Genomic DNA, 18313 nt, shown 5'->3' with positions numbered 1-18313 from the left:
CTTTTTTTTTAAAGAGAGCTTTTGCACATTCTGATTCAGTGACTTCTCTTTCACAAAGTAATTTTTCTTCGTCTGAAAGTTTACTAATAAATGGATTATCATTACAAAAAAAAAAAAAAAATCTTTTGATCATCAGTTATATTTGAATTAGTGGAGTTATCAGTTATATTTGAATTAGTGGAGTTATAGAGGTTTTTATAAAACAATCTCTGTTCTTCTAAGATGTTTTTAATATTAGTAATTTCGGAACCATCATTGCGAACTAATTTTGGAATCAGTTTTTCGGTATAATTTCTTTTTTCTAAATGACAAATATATTTTGTGCACTTTTCCCCTTCCATATTCCACCTAGCCTTTGCTCTGATCATTAGTCCCCGTATTCGTTCTTTCCTGAAATTATATAGTTCCAATTCTTTTGCTTCCAAAATTTTAAGATTTCTTGATTTTCAAACATCAACGGGTCGGTTTGTAATTTCAAAATTTCTGACTCTATTTTCAAAAGTCTTTCTTTGTTTGTTTTATTTTTCCAACTTGCATATGATATAGTTTTTCACCTTATAGCCAATTTGATAACTTCCCACAGGAGTTGATCATTTACTGAAAAACTTGCATTGTCAAAATTGTTATCTATTATTTCACCGATTGCATAATCATTGAGAACTTGGTTTATTACACTTTTAACATTTTCAATATAATTTCTATCATGGAGCAATGCATTGTTGAATTTCCACGTTCCTCGTCCCTTTTCATGGTCATATAGTTTTAACTTAACAATAATTGGTGCATGATCTGATTTATATTTAATGCCTATATCTGAAAAAGTGACAAGAGGCTGAAGATCAGATGAGATAAGGAAATAATCTAAACGGCTACATTTTCCACCAAACCAACTATACCTCTTTACCACTGGATGTTGATTTCTCCAAATAACAATTAAATATAATTCTTCCATATAGCTGTCCTTGCATTTTTATTGTTTTCTCTAGAATATTTATGTGTATCTTTTTCAAAAGACATAACCGCATTGAAGTCTCCAGTAATAATAACCGAGTCGTTATCAAAGAAGTCAATATTTCTTTTCAGACGGTGACAAAATTCAGGAGAGTCAGTATTCGGACCATATATACATGCAAGTGTTTATTTTTGATTCTGAATTGTAATGTCAAGAATAATGAAATTGCCAAACTCATCCGTCAAGTCTCGATGAATAGTATATTCAAAACTGTTGTTAAATAATATAACAATACCACGACTATTTCCAGTGTGGGAGCAAAAATGACAGTCGAAACCCCATCCATGTTTCCATTGTCGTTTCACAGATGTTTTTGAACGAGTAGCAATCAATATAAAAACACCATATTTTTTTTATTCCTGCATAGGTCAAAAATATCTTTTCTCTTTATACTGTCAGATAGACCTCTATAGTTCATACATGCTATATTCAATTCACCCATTTATATCTGTTATAAACATCCGAAGGTAGAAATTATGTTCTTCTAGATAAATCAATACATTGTATTGCACTAACCAGTGACTCGAGTGTAATATTAAAAGTTTACTACATGTCTTGTGTGAATCAAACCGAAGGTAATTCCCTTTTTTGCCCCACCTGACCCTACCTTTCCCTCCCTGACACCCCAAAAATCCAAAGTATGTAAACTATACAAATAATCATTACATTGTACTTCTAGGTAGAGGTACCCCACTCGGACGACCTCCGTGTAATAATACATATACCCATTTGTCTTGCCATCAATAAACTTACGTGTACAAAACATATGGAACATCCTCATTTTTTTGGAGGATGTACTGTGAAACGTCCTCATCCCACTTTTATCTCACTTTTATTTGATCTACGAGCAGTTAAACACCGTGAGAAAAACGCACAATTACTGCACGTGCAGTTTTGTAGCTTCGACGTTAGCGTTAAGACGATTTAAATAATACGTCTTAACTATATCTTTAGATTACGTGGCATGAACGCGTTCCACAGTACTTGGCCTCAAAGATATCTTTTACCCTATTTGTATAGTATACAGACCGACAAACGCAGCTACACCCGAACCATAACAAGCAAAAACAAACAAACAAACATTGTTTGTGTAAATTAGCAGGGTGTACCTACGTTTGACGTTGATGTATTTAACTATTAACTATTATATACAGTATATTAAGTATACTATAGTTTACACATCTTGGTTTATGATAAATGATGGATTTATCCTGAAATCATTCAACTCATTCAACTCTTCTTCACTAATTTTGTAGGTTATTTTTCCTTCAATCATTCAATCATTATGTGTAATATCTCAAGATCTGGGAGAGAGTGTAAATATACACTAAACAGTATATCCTTGATATTAATTATACAGCACCATAGTTGGTTCCTCAACTCGGAAGTATAAGTACACTGTAGCACTAGATGTGTCATTTGGCCTTGATATAAAAACCCACATTTATGACATAATTCCATGGTGGTCAAGCTACGGATGGTTACAACTATTGTTATTATATAATGTATATATTCTCTGTATTGAGGAAATCGAAGCGCTAGTTTCCATAAAGTATTAGGTTTGAGCTGGTTATGTATTTCTCGAAACCTTGTGAATCATTATCAACTCTCATACGTTCCTTTAGATTGTGTCCCTCATATTTCATTACAAAATGATGTACTGTGGATTTCCAATTTGGACCATACAACATCACCAGAACGTAACTTTTCAAATTAGATAACAACACCCCACTTATCGTAATCCAACCGAAATGGTAGACAAATGGGCATGCCATATCGAAGATATATTTACTGATAAGGCAGACAATCGCTTCGATAACAAGTTTCAGAGCGAGATATTAAAATGTGTTAGCGACATTGAAATTGGGCTTTCCAATGGAAATGACAAGTATTTGGATGACCCTGTTGCAGAGCGTCAAATCAAAAATATATGTTGTAGATTAAAACTTGGATTGATAATATTGTGCATGAACACTTCAAGTACGGGAGTGAATTGCTATATAGTCATTTGTCGAAGTTGTACAATGCTGTCATTAAGTCTCAACATATACCTGATGATTGGAAAAAGGCCTTGTCATAACACTGTATAAGGGAAATGGTAAACCGAAAGACGACCCGAATAGTTATAGAGGGGTGACACTTTTACCTGTAATATTCATTTTTTTGAACTGATTTTGTCAAAGAGATTGGATTCTGTCCTTAGCACGGATAATTTCCCAAACAGGCAATAATTAGCATATCAAAAGGGTTAATGTAGTCTGCTAACGTCTTTTAATCTTCAAGAATGTATACGGTATAACACCGAGAAAGGAGAAGACGTACATGTAGGATTTCTCGATAGCAATAAGGCTTTCGACACCGTTTGGCATGCTTCGTTGCTCTTTAAACTGCATGAATTAGGAATAAAATGTAAATCATGGAACATTATGAACAATATGTATACCAATGTACAAAGTAGTATTTTAGTGAACGGACTGAGGTCAAGATGGGTAAAAATGGAGCGCGGTATCTTACAGGGAAGTGCTCTTTCAGCAAAAATGTATCTTGTTTTTATTCTGCGAGATAACATTCCCACACAAGCAGATGATGTATGTGTAATTAGTACTAAATATTCTGATCTGCAATACATGCGCTCTATATGTGAAGAGTACAGTAAGAAATGGAGATTTACATTTTCTTCTGCTAAAAGTAAAATTGCAACCTTTTCCTGTAAAAGAAGAAATATTGAACGTAAGACTCTGTGTTTATATAATTGTATTCTTCCGAATGTTGATGATATCGTCCATGTTGGTGCAATGTTGAACAGTAAATTTAACTCAATAGAGCGTACCTTACGTGCATGTTACGAAGCGGAACCATGATCATCATTCGATGTGGAGCCCATCCAAGTGCTTTAAATCCACTAACTATAAGTAGAACTATAACATGTAAAGTGTGTGCTGCAGCCTTATATGGTTGTGAATTATGGTGTTCATCCAGAACAGAAATATTAATGCTTGAGAGAGCACAACATTTCATCTTGAAAGCAATACAAGGTATTGAGACTAAAACCAGTACAGATGTGTACAAGTCAACTTGGATGGACTAGTATAGAATCCTACATAGACACTAAGAAATTGTTATTCCTAGGTAGGTTATGTAGATTAGATAAGACGAATTTGTCGTCTTGTGTGTCTTTACAAAATATTTTCTCGTTGATATAGAATCTAAATTAAGTTCAAATAGACAAGGGTTCGCAGTTGATATACTAAGAATACTGCAAAAGTGTAAATTGTTTGAAGTGTTTAATGATTTTTTAACTAACTGTGCTTTTCCGTCTAAATGTATGTGGTGTGTTAAAGTAAAGAATGCCGTATACTCAGCAGAGGAATTAGCGTGGCGAGAAAGAATGGCCAATGGTGTCGATTATACTAGATTTTCTCTTATCCACGGTCATTTAGTACCACATGTATTATGGGGACTGGCATTTAAATTCCCAGCCAAAAGAGAAGCTATACAATATGTCATGAAATTAATTGTAACTATCAGAGAGGGTGAGGGTGAAGAATTATGTCATAAATGTGGCTTTATGTACAGTGATATAGCCACCCATATAGTTCTACAATGTGATTATACAGGAGAGTTAAGAGATAATCTATGGTGTGATATTATAAATATAAAAGACATAATGTTTAGTGTGTGCTTACATTCCATGTCTGATTATGATATGTTTCATATCCTCATTGAAGGAAATGTAGAGCATGAGTTGAATTCATCAGAGTTCGATGACTTTCGCATAAAATCTGTAACTTGTACAAATGATGTCTTAACCTAAACTTAAAATGTGTCAATTGTAAATTCAATTTTTCGGTATTTTTTACAAAAAAATCCCCAGTTTATCTGAATGCTTAGATTGTCATAAAATCATCTCTACATAGTAACATAACCATTATGTGAAACTTTTACTGAATTCTGCTGGTTAATTGCAAAAGGGTAGAGCCTCCTTCAGTTTAAACTAACGTGCATACATTCCATGGTAATTGACCTCTTTACTGTATAACCAGTATAACTGAATATCTTTACACAGTGTTGTAGGTGCACGCATTTTACTTGACGGTAATGGTGACTTGTTGTTTTATCTTACTCCCAAGGTAACTACTAGAGGTTTTACTTTGCATGAAGAAATTGCTGACAAGACAAGGCAAAATTACGTCAACAAACACGCAGTGTGTACCAAAACTGGTGGTACCAATCTCTTCTAGAGTTGTCGTTCCTTACTCACGCGCGCAACTGTCAACAGTTAATCCGTAAAAGTGATAATTGACCTTTCTCAGTCGTTTACTTCTTCAGAAATAGTCTGAATATAGTATAAAACTTACGTCAAAACAAGTGTTCCGTCAATGCCTACAATATTGTTATGAACATGTAAGTATATATTCTGCTATTTCAGAAAATATGGCTGATGTGACCTCGTGACATTAGCGCTTTTGAAATATCGAACGTAGATTTGCATTTAAAGTCTTCACTGTTTATTAGATGATCGACACTTGAGATTATCTAGTGTGTCCATGATATGTACCTTATGACATCAGTCTTTATGTATAATGAATTCGCAGTTGTATTTGCAATGGCCCTCTCTTAAGCAGAAAATGTGTGGTATGAACACTCTTTAAGGTTAGAAATTTAATTCTGGATTACTCAGGCATATTTCACTTATTGTCTGTAATTTTCCTTTTGTTTGTTATTCCCACTTTTATTTTATATGCTGGTTTTACATAGGTAGTAGACGAATTGGTAGTAGGTACAGCTGACCCAGACTGAACTACACCGAATCATACAGCTGTTTCTTTCTTCTAGTGTAAGTTGATTATCCCAATTCGTCTATACTACTATTGAAATAGAAGGGGGTGATTATAAATGCCCGTAATTGATGTTATTAAAAATTCAGCCTTTACACTGTACTGATCGAAACAGTGTCCATTAGAGTGTAATGGACACACGTTTCGATACATTTCATCTCATTTGTTTTGAAAATTACAGCAGAAACAGTTGTAATTATTTGGCTCTCTGCGTTGAAATACCACTGTTTCCTTAATCCGTATTTCTAATAATTACTAAACACTTGAGTCAGTTTTAGAGAACATCAAATGTTTATTTCGTTACAGATGATGCTTACTTCACGTTTCCTAATCAACTGTTGTGTCTCGTAGCTATTACCGAGACCGTAGGTAAACGACCTTGACGACAATTCAGTATTTACTTTATTCTGATATGTACTCTCAGTAAGTTTCAACCTCCGGTCGGACATTATATATATAGACAGTGTAATAAACTCTACAAAAACCCGCTTTGGGAAACGATAAAAACAAACATAAACGTGAATTGCACTCGAATTTAGAACGAAAACATGAAAAAAGTAAAGTTCAGTGAGAATAAGACAGATTGTCACGGAAGAGTAAGCGTCTTCTGCTTCATCTACGACCCCCGCCGTATACATCTAGGTGTAATTCAGGTAATGGTACTTTCTCAAAGAGATAATCGGGGTAGAAACCACGACCTAACATCCAACTTCTAGGACTAAGGTAGATTAGTGTTACATCAAATAAATAAATATGCACTTCATCTTAATAGATCACATGATGTAGAATTATCTTAAGACATCATCCACAAACTCAATAAGTTGCTACCTCATCTGTACCTAGATGATCTCGAATGTCTAAAGATACGGGGTAGAAAATACAATTCTGATCGGCATGGACCACAGTGTTTATTACTTCTACGGATTTGAGGAGCTTGCAGCAGATTTGAGCGTTATTGTTCGATATTGCGTTGGGCCGTACTGGCAGATTTCTTACCCAATGGTATCTGGCTTGTAACTTGGCATCTTTGGAAAAGGAAGGAATTTATAGGGAATCGCTCGTGTGACAGTTCCTTCTAAGATTTTAGTGTAATTGTTCAATAGTTCCTTGAGCCGTATCTACAGTCTTCTTTCATGTGTCATATTGGAAGATTTCTAATCTAAGGGTAGATGATTCTTAACTTTGAAACCTTAGAAAAGGAAGGAAATGGTAATAGCTCAGTTCCTTTTAGGAATTTAGTGCTGATATTATCAGGTCCTGGGAATTTGTCACAGTTAGCCGGAGTAGTTTCTCAGAGCCTTGCATGATATTGACAGGGAAAACTAGAAGTTTACTGTTTTTTTTCTGGTGCGTTTTTCAGCTGAAGACTGAATGACATTAATGATCACATGTAAGCGTTAAGACCAACTCGGTAGCAAGCATATTAGTTTTCTTCAGTGATGGGGGTCCATCATTTAAAACTTTGTGTTCATGGATAATGATCAGATGACATTAACATCCAGTAGTGCTAATCGTCCTGGAATAACCAAACAATATTAAGTTTATACCTAGTCAGATGTTTGATTACATTTAGTTTAGCAAATACAACCCACCAAACGGTATTCACATATGGCTGAACACTCCAGACATCTACTGTAGTTTTTTCATAATTAGAGTAGCCCTCCCCCTCCCTTAAATTTGGCTTTAACTGCAGCGTGGCTTGTCCAATGTGGTGCCAGTGACTAGGAAGGTTATTGGCTATAACTGTAGTGTGACTTGTCCTATGTGGTGCCAGTGACTAGGAATATTATTTGGTTATTGTCTATAACTGTAGTGTGACTTGTCCAATGTGGTGCCAGTGACTAGGAATATTATTTGGTTATTGTCTATAACTGTAGTGTGACTTGTCCAATGTGGTGCCAGGGACTAGGAAGGTTATTGGCTATAAGTGTAGTGTGACTTGTCCTATGTGGTGCCAGTGACTAGGAATATTATTGGCTATAACTGTAGAGCGACTTGTCCATTGTGGTGCCAGTGACAAGGAATATTATTTGGTTATTGGCTACAACTGTAGTGTGACTTGTCCATTGTGGTGCCAGTGACTAGGAAGGTTATTGGCTATAACTGTAGAGCTACTTGTCCAATATGGTGCCAGTGACTAGGAATATTATTGGCTATAACTGTAGAGCGACTTGTCCTATGTGGTGCCAGTGACTAGGAATATTATTTTGTTATTGGCTATAACTGTAGAGGGACTTGTCCAATGTGGTGCCAGTGACTAGGAAGGTTATTGGCTATAACTGTAGAGCTACTTGTCCAATATGGTGCCAGTGACTAGGAATATTATTTGGTTATTGGCAATAACTGTAGAGCGACTGGTCCATTGTGGTGACAGTGACTAGGAAGGTTATTTGGTTATTGGCTACAGCTGTAGTGCGACTGGTCCATTGTGGTGACAGTGACTAGAAAGCTTATTGTGGTGACAGTGACTAGGAAGGTTATTTGGTTATTGGCTACAACTGTAGTGCGACTGGTCCATTGTGGTGACAGTGACTAGAAAGCTTATTGTGGTGACAGTGACTAGAAAGCTTATCTGGTTAGAGTGATAGTATAATGATCAGAGGTCCAGGGTTTACATCAGAACACCGTTGTTAATCCTTATTTTTATTTCCTTTTTAAGATGAATTATTTCTCAAAATAGTTCCGCAAGCTATTTTATTTTTTTCAGATTACCAGTTTTATAACTATAACTAAGCTGGAAATATCTTCACAGTTCATAGATACAATTCTGGTCAGTGGGACAGAAATCTTTATTAAATACTGGACATTTGATGCAGATCCATGTTCTGTCCATCTTAATACACAATAACAACAACATATAGGATTTGTTTCTTGTTTATTTTTTTAAGTTACCATGAATTCATTTCATTTGTTGTATGATGCTCACCAAGTAACATTACGTGATATCCTTATATATGGTGAAAAAAACAATACTATTGCTCACATAATTTTGGTCTTATATTTTGCTTTCACACCAACACATATCACACATTTGTCATTTCAAGTTGAAATGAATCAATACAATGTACATAATTTATAATATTTTACATTTTCCTTTTTACTGGGTATAAGTTTGGTTGCACGAGCCCAAAGATACTTACAACATGATCACGAAACACACAGAGGTTTATCACCTCACTAAATACATACACACACCTCCTGCTTCGTTTATTAACTTATTGTGCAGGAATTCAATAACCCATCAGTTCCGTATACATCCTAACTTGTAAGGTCACTATTAGCACAGGGACTAGTTACTTAAAGCTTTACAGAAAATTAAAATGATCGATGTTGTCCGCCGTGCAGTTTGAATATTTCATTTATTTATTTGATACAGTTGTTTTGGGACTTATAGTTTGTCTGGATATCAAGTACAGGAGACCTAGGGTGATTGTGTATCACAGTATTACAGTTAATCGTAAACAAGTACAGCTGACTTGTTCTCGGACTCGACAAATATAAAGCGTACTCTGTAAAAACTAGAAACCCCTGGAACCTTACAATTCGGCCGGTTTGCAGAGACTTCTGGATTGTGTAGTCCACTAGTTTTACGATATCATTGTTGGAACCAAATCCTTGGGCCAGTTCAGACAAAAATCTGGAATGGACAGAGTCCAGTTTTGACAGAGTATACTATACTTAACTTTCTGTAAAGCTATAAGTAACTACAAAGCACAAGTAATACTTCAAAAAAGTCTTCCTACACAGAATGATTTGTGTACTATAACTAGTCCTAAGTGTGAACATTGTTCCTTGATTATAATTGTATGAGTTTCCTCCCCTTATTTTCTCACTCTACACATATTTCAAATTTGTAGGAACACTTCATACCTATGTACAGAATAAGTTATGTCACAGAATTGTTTACCACATATTTTACACCTCAATAACATATTACTTGCCTCATTTTATGGGGCTACTATTCATTGTTCAGGGACTGCTAACGCGGGTATTAAATCTGTGTGCACCTCCACTTCAGTGAAGTTGTTACGTAGCGTACTAGCTATGAAACTATTCAATAGTTCATTTAAATCGTGAACATAGCAAAATGCAGTACAATGTACCCAGCCAATAACAGCAACTCAATACATCAACAGATACACACAAAAGACAGGTAAACACTCGTGTAGTGAGACCAGACTTTATAGACACGTTAGGACATCCGGTAATGTTTGACATGATGTCGGTCAAGTTGAATTTTACGCGCATGTGTTTGAATAAATTGACCCCTTCCCCGAAAAAATATCTCTGAACTGAGCAGGAGTTGACACAAATATTGTCAGAGTTTTCAAAATACATATGTAGATAAAGCACTGCCTTGCACAGAAAATCATGAATTTTTACACAGAGGCGTAACATTATACCGCCTGTCGTAAAGTGCTTCATCACATTATCCACATTACGTTATGCATTTAAACTGTGGACATTTCTCTGTGTACTAAGCTCAACAATGATACAGGCCAAAATAATTTATTTTTACATGATAAAAAAAATCAGTCGTCTCAAAAACTGGGACTTTCTCAATATATACCCCTGTGGCAATAAAATAACACTATTAACCCCTTAAATTTCATAATGAATTATTTAAGTTTTTGAATTGGAAGAGTTCAAATGTGTCTTCCGGGGTGAGTGAGTTAAGATGAGAGGAGCCAACTTATTCCAGCACCTGTGGTTTTACATTACTATACCAAACACGCAAACACACCTGTAATCAACATCATAATTACAGACAATACAAAACATAAACACAGGCAACTTGCCTGTATTCATCAATGTCATCACACACAACACAACAGCTTTGCTGAGAAACAGGTACCATCAGTAGTAGGTGTCTACAATCTAAAACTACATCACATGTGTATCTGCTATACCAACTACAATTCTTTGTAGATACATAAATAGGATCATTGATATCATTAATTTACATAAGAATATTGCTACATCATTTCAAACAAAAGGCCCATGGGCCAGTATAGCTCACCTGGATTTTATTTATATCTCATATATAATTTAAAAGAACAATTTAAATATTTGACAAGCTGAGAACAGGCTTAAAATGAAACAATACATTCATTATTCATTATATAATATGCATGTTCCTGCAATTCTAGTACAAATCTTTCAAACTACTCTATAGGAATAGACTTTCAAGGAATTCTTCATACTATATCTATTTAAAACCTGTTCACCCATTTTAAGGAGTAGTCATTTTAATTTTAAGATTAACCCCCATTTCAATATTAAACCCAGTCCCTTCATCCCCAAGGACTGTACTTTTTACATCTCCCATGTATGTGCATTACAAAAAACAAAGGTATAATCTGTCCATTTGATTAAACCAGCAGTCTGTAGAACAGCCATTCATATTGGGCCACACCTGCTCCTTATTAAACCAGCAGTCTGTAGAACAGCCATCCATATTGGGCCACACCTGCTCCTTATTTAACCAGCAGTCTGTAGAACAGCCATCCATATTGGGCCACACCTGCTCCTTATCAAACCAGCAGTCTGTAGAACAGCCATCAATATTGGGCCACACCTGCTCCAATGCAATTCACACAATTTTAATCCCCTTTACCCAAGGTCATGTTTCACATATCATTAAATCAAAAACTTTCAACTTCTATTTGAGGAGTAGTCTTTTTTTAAAAATTACCCCCAATTCTTTTACTGGACCATGGTCCCAATTTGGCAACACCCTAGATTCTTCCAGTGATACATTTTGATTTTACCTCTTTCTTTATGATAGACTGTGGTTTCACTGCTGCATAAATCCCTACTGACTGTGAACCCTTCACTGAAATACCCGACCCAAAACCTTTAAATGTATTGCTTTAATTTTCAAAAAAGTTGATCAGATATTTGACAAATGTTTTCAATATCAACAGTTTAGTTTATATTGAAGTAAAAGTGCTGAGACATATCACAGAGACAGCTAGTTTCATGTTTTAATTATTTTTTGAATAACTTTTTAAAAAGTTACAATATTTGAATATGTCTCTTGTAAAGCATGGGATTTTGAATCATAGCTTAAACTTTCAAAAGTACACAGGTTAAAATGGAAGGTTGGAAGATTTTTTTATTTATGATCTAACTCCTAATTTTGTATTATTTGCTATAACAATTATCTGGGCAAGAAGGAAACTGTTAAACTTTTCTAACTAGTTTGTTTCATAGTGAAAACATGACGAAGGTTTTTAATGGAACAATACTGTTTAAATGTTCTGCCTGATTCAATGATGAGGTAACCAAACTAAGCTGGTTCATTGACACAAATCACAGGTATCAGCATTGCCTGTGGCAGTCCACCTTGGCCTGGACTTCTTAAACGAAGTTCTGATACCAGGGTAGTCAGCTACACCCTCATCAATCAAGTAGTCAGCCTTGTTTGCTAAAATGTCTCTGGGATTAAAGAAATTAAGAAACAAGTGGGCCAATATCCTTCGTCTTATGTTGTCTTGTGGAGGACAAAGGGAGACCACTCATACTTCCGTGCCTTCTGGGACTGAGCTACGCCCCTGAAGATAGACGGCTGAGGTTTTCGGGTGTCTTGGTCGAACTCCTCGGTTCTCCGGTGGTGTTAGATACACTGCCCGGGAGGCCGGTGAACGCTGCAGATTCTGGGTCCCTAGAGATTCTCCGCTACTGTTGACTCCGCCAGAGCTTCCTGATGCCTGTAAGTAGAACACAAAAGTTCAGACTCGGCAAATTTATTATAATTTATAAATACACTAAGCCAAGACAAGCATTACAACTACTTGACCTCTGATCCATTACTCTGACCATGATAATATGAACCTTGATGTTATATGTGACACATTGTTAAGTGGTTATACATGTATACGTACCACACCGCTGTCCAGGGATCCTCCACTACTACCTCTCCTCATCCCTGGAGCTACAACACCAACACCACACCATTACACAGGACATCATCACCTAACACATTAGTCTGTAACTGGTGTCTTAACAAATATCACTGTCTGTAACTGGTGTCCTAACAAATATCACTGTCTGTAGCTGGTGTCCTAACAAATATCACTGTCTGTAACTACTGTCTTAACAAATATAACTGTCTGTAACTGGTGTCCTAACAAATATCCCTGTCTGTAACTGGTGTCCTAACAAATATCATTGTCTGTAACTGGTGTCGTTACAAATATCACTGTCTGTAACTGGTGTCCTAACAATTATCACTGTCTGTTACTGGTGTCCTAACAAATATCACTGTCTGTAACCGGTGTCCTAACAAATATCACTGTCTGTAACTAATGTCTTAACAAATATCACTGTCTGTAACTGGTGTCTAACAAATATCACTGTCTGTAACTGGTGACTTAACAAATATCACTGTCTGTAACTGGTGTCTTAACAAATATCACTGCCTGTAACTGGTGTCTTAACAAATATCACTGTCTGTAACTAGTGGCCTAACAAATATCACTGTCTGTAACTGGTGTCTTAACAAATGTCACTGTCTGTAACTGGTGTCTTAACAAATATCACTGTCTGTAACTGGCGTCCTAACAAATATCACTGTCTGTAACTACTGTCTTAACAAATATAACTGTCTGTAACTGGTGTCTTAACAAATATTACTGTCTGTAACTGGTGTCCTAAGAAATATCACTGTCTCTAACTGGTGTCCTAACAAATATCACTGTCTGTTACTGGTGTCCTAACAAATATCACTGTCTGTAGCTGGTGTCCTAACAAATATCACTGTCTGTAACCGGTGTCCTAACAAATATCACTGTCTGTAACTACTGTCTTAACAAATATAACTGTCTGTAACTGGTGTCCTAACAAATATCCCTGTCTGTAACTGGTGTCCTAACAAATATCATTGTCTGTAACTGGTGTCGTTACAAATATCACTGTCTGTAACTGGTGTCCTAACAAATATCTCTGTCTGTAACTGGTGTCCTAACAAATATCACGGTCTGTAACTACTGTCTTAACAAATATAACTGTCTGTAACTGGTGTCTTAACAAATATCACTGCCTGTAACTGGTGTCTTAACAAATATCACTGTCTGTAACTAGTGGCCTAACAAATATCACTGTCTGTAACTGGTGTCTAACAAATATCACTGTCTGTAACTGGTGACTTAACAAATATCACTGTCTGTAACTGGTGTCTAACAAATATCACTGTCTGTAACTGGTGTCTTAACAAATGTCACTGTCTGTAACTGGTGTCTTAACAAATATCACTGCCTGTAACTGGTGTCTTAACAAATATCACTGTCTGTAACTGGTTTCCTAACAAATATCACTGTCTGTAACTGGTGTCTTAACAAAGATCAATGTCTGTAACTGGTGTCCTAACAAATATCACTGTCTGTGACTGGTGTCCTAACAAATATCACTGTCTGTAGCTGGTGTCCTAACAAATATCACTGTCTGTAACCGGCGTCCTAACAAATATCACTGTCTGTAACTACTGTCTTAACAAATATAACTGTCTGTAACTGGTGTCTTAACAAATATCAATGTCTGTAACTGGTGTCCTAACAAATATCACGGTCTGTAACTACTGTCTTAACAAATATAACTGTCTGTAACTGGTGTCTTAACAAATATCACTGTCTGTAACTGGTGTCCTAAGAAATATCACTGTCTCTAACTGGTGTCCTAACAAATATCACTGTCTGTAACTGGTGTCCTAACAAATATCACTGTCTGCTAACAAATATCACTGTGTGTAACTACTGTCTTAACAAATATCACTGTCTGAAACAGGTGTCCTAACAAATATCCCTGTCTGTAACTGGTGTCGTTACAAATATCGCTGTCTATGTCTGTAACTGGTGTCGTTACAAATATCACTGTCTGTAACTACTGTCTTAACAAATATAACTGTCTGTATCTGGTGTCTTAACAAATGTCACTGTCTGTAACTGGGATCCTAACAAGTATCACTGTCTGTAACTGGTGTCCTAACAAATATCACTGTCTGTAACAGGTGTCCTAACAAATATCACTGTCTGTAACTGGTGTCTTAACAAATATCACTGTCTGTAACTGGTGTCCTAACAAATATCTCTGTCTGTAACTGGTGTCGTTACAAATATCACTGTCTGTAACTGGTGTCCTAACAAATATCACTGTCTGTAACTGGTGTCTTAACAAATATCACTGTCTGTAACTGGTGTCCTAACATATATCACTGTCTGTAACTGGTGTCGTTACAAATATCACTGTCTGTAACTACTGTCCTAACAAATATCATGTCTGTAACTGGTGTCCTAACATATATTCACTGTCTGTAACTGGTGTCGTTACAAATATCACTGTCTGTAACTGGTGTCCTAACAAATATCACTGTCTGTTACTACTGTCCTAACAAATATCACTGTCTGTAACTGGTGTCGTTACAAATATCGCTGTCTATAAATGGTGTCCTTACAAACTCTACGTCGGGCGTTTTTGGTCTGCATAGTTCACCTTTATTTGTAAATCAACAGAAACCATCATAACGGTGGCAGGGGTGTCACCCTGATTATAATGTTATAATTTTGATTAATATAAACACTATTAGTATAATACAATAATGTAGTAATCTTACTTACAATATATGTTAAGATATTGTAGTTTTAATCTATACAATCATGCCGTATTCAAATCATTTTTCCATCAGCATAATACAATATTGTAGGTACGTATATATAAACTTGATTACAATAAATTTTATCAACATTACACATTATTATTGTTATAATCTTGAAAACAATACTATATACTGTAATAGTGGAAATTCTCCTACAACGACGTTGTAATTTTGCAAACTAATTGCTGTGTGGAAAGTTTTCCTTACTTGCTATGTGTATTATTTTCTTAACTAATATTCGCTGTAATGATAAATTTGACCTCATTATGGAGGCCAGCAAACTGGGGGTAAAAATTTCCATGTAATCTATATATCTTTATATATTGTGTTCATATTTTCATGCTAATTTTCTCACATCGAAAAATGTAAGCCTTTCCACATGGCAATCACTCCCACTTCCACTTTACAGTATACAAATTGTCTATAATGCACATTGTCAGACAATCTATACAATGTCTATATGGTTATCCATGTGTCTATGATAACAGCATACATACATAGTATATAACAACATGTAACAGCAACATAGCAGGGATTCATTCTGGCCTACAATACCAGGTGTTTTTTTACATTAATTACACAGTGTTATATCTGTCCTTGATTAGTCTCAGGAAACTGGATATCCTTACACACGTTGGCACAATTTTCTTTTGTTTTTATACAAAATGCAATAGAGAAAATGTTGAATCCCTGATATTTTGACCACGAGTATATAATATATGCACTCTGAGAATTATATAAAATGGCTACATAACTAACATCGGAACAGAGATCGGAAAAAACAGAGATATAACAGACATTCCATAGAAAACAGAGATATAACAGACATTCCATAGAAAAGACAACACTGATGTGGTATATAACATACGTGATTGTTGACAACAAAATGCAGACAACACAGAAAGCTGACGGTTTATATACAGACATCCAGAAATAAGTACAGAAAGTAAGTGTAGCCTTGGAAATTAGCTCTAGGAAATGTGTCCTGGTGTAATTGTCATAAGATGGTGGGCTAATAAAGGCTCTAAACATGAACTCTGAGGCCCACACACCTTGTATCGCTCTCCAGTTCCTATTTGAGATAGAATGAATACAATGAATCCATGGCAATATGTCCTATAAACAGTTCAATGCTGAACGTCAGTTCTTTTATCATAGGTTAAGGAAGTCTAGCAGCAATACGATGACCTATTCCAGTAATGATAGCTGCTTTGTATAGAGAGTTAAGGCTGTTAATTGGTCGTCTACGGTGACCTTCCACAATGCCTGCTGCAGCTAATAAACCAGTTACACTAGGTAGATCTCATTTATTAGTCTGTCCTTTTGTTGTATTGAGTGATTGTTGGAGATTTAGTGATTTGATCCTAGATGTGTCGTCTGTATATCCCAAAGTTTTATTGTAAAGATAGAAAAGACCAGACAAACTATATAAAACAGTATCAGGATGGGAGAGCTGATATTTTGCTATCGTGTCTACTTTACATAGATACTTGGATCAACCAAGTCACCAAGTTTACATTAATCTACATGTGTGAACAGAATTTGAAAATGTTTCATCCAATCTGAATTATTTGCACATAAAGGAAATAGAGTGACCCTTAATACTAAATTTAGTTTAAATTCTTTTAGCCATTCTAGATGAGTAGTCTTTTTAAGGAAAAGTCTATTACAGAAGACAGACATTACGCCACAACATAAACTAGCTCACTCAGCTTTCAGCCATGTAAGTTAAAAAGAAAGTGAGAAGAAATGAAGAGAAACATCGACTCCTTTGTTCCTACACATGTAGCAACAGGAACACAATCAAGTCACAACAGATAAGATAGTGTCCAACTCAAAATTGGGGGGTAAATAAATAATAGAAAATTGAAATCAAAGAAGCAAATCATTTTTGCAAACTCCATAACAAGAAATTATATGTACAAATATATATATTCTAAAACAATATTCTGCCCTGTGCAATCCACATGATAGAAAAGTTTACATTGAATCTTTTGTACAGTATTATTCTTTTTATCCCATAGTCCAAGCGTCAACAAGACATCTAGGGAAAAAAATAGTGGTAAATTAAGTAGTCTGAGTATCAACAAGATATCTATCTAAGGAAAAAAATAGTGGTATATTAAGTAGTCCGAGCATCAACAAGATATCTATCTAGGAGAAAATATAGTGGTAAATTAAGTAGTCTGAGTATCAACAAGATATCTATCTAGGGGGAAATATATTGGTAAATTAAGTAGTCTGAGTATCAACAAGATATCTATCTAGGAGAAAATATAGTGGTAAATTAAGTAGTCCGAGCAAGACATCTATCTAGGGAAAATATAGTGGTAAATTAAGTAGTCTGAGCATCAACAAGATATCTATCTAGTGGAAAATGTAGTGGTAAATTAAGTAGTCTGAGTATCAACAAGACATCTATCTAGGGAAAATATAGTGGTAAATTATCTATCTAGGGGAAAATGTAGTGGTAAATTAAGTAGTCTGAGCATCAACAACACATCTATCTAGGGAAAAAAATAGTGGTATATTAAGTAGTTCGAGCATCAACAAGACATTTCTCTAGGGAAAATATAGTGGTAAATTAAGTAGTCTGAGTATCAACAAGATATCTATCTAGGGAAAAAAATAGTGGTATATTAAGTAGTCCGAGCATCAACAAGACATCTATCTAGGGAAAATATAGTGGTAAATTAAGTAGTCTGAGCATCAACAAGACATCTATCTAGGGAAAATATAGTGGTAAATTAAGTAGTCCGAGCATCAGCAAGACATCTATCTAGGGAAAATATAGTGGTAAATTAAGTAGTC

At 35.4% G+C, this 18313-nt stretch overlaps 1 protein-coding gene across 12 annotated transcripts in view; it reads right to left on the bottom strand.

Moving 5' to 3' along the window:
• Window positions 1-8708: 8708 nt before the first annotated feature.
• LOC110460986 (IQ motif and SEC7 domain-containing protein 2-like) overlaps window positions 8709-18313 on the bottom strand; it is a 113322-nt gene continuing 103717 nt past the window's right edge. For 10 of the 12 annotated variants that reach the window (XM_021514283.1, XM_021514394.1, XM_021515021.1 and 7 more), the window contains 2 exons: window positions 12738-12787; window positions 8709-12563 (listed from right to left, as the gene is read on the bottom strand). In XM_021514283.1, coding sequence (XP_021369958.1) covers window positions 12372-12563; window positions 12738-12787 — 242 coding nt within the window. In that variant the 3' untranslated portion in view covers window positions 8709-12371. The remainder of the gene's footprint in view (window positions 12564-12737; window positions 12788-18313) is intronic. The other 2 variants (XR_002464084.1, XM_021515103.1) reach the window with 2 other exon arrangements.

This window comes from Mizuhopecten yessoensis, unplaced genomic scaffold (genome assembly GCF_002113885.1).
Source record: "Mizuhopecten yessoensis strain PY_sf001 unplaced genomic scaffold, ASM211388v2 scaffold201, whole genome shotgun sequence".
Lineage (NCBI taxonomy): Eukaryota > Metazoa > Mollusca > Bivalvia > Pectinida > Pectinidae > Mizuhopecten > Mizuhopecten yessoensis.
The sequence above is the reverse complement of the archived record's forward strand: the minus strand, read 5'-3'. Positions and strand labels throughout refer to the sequence as shown.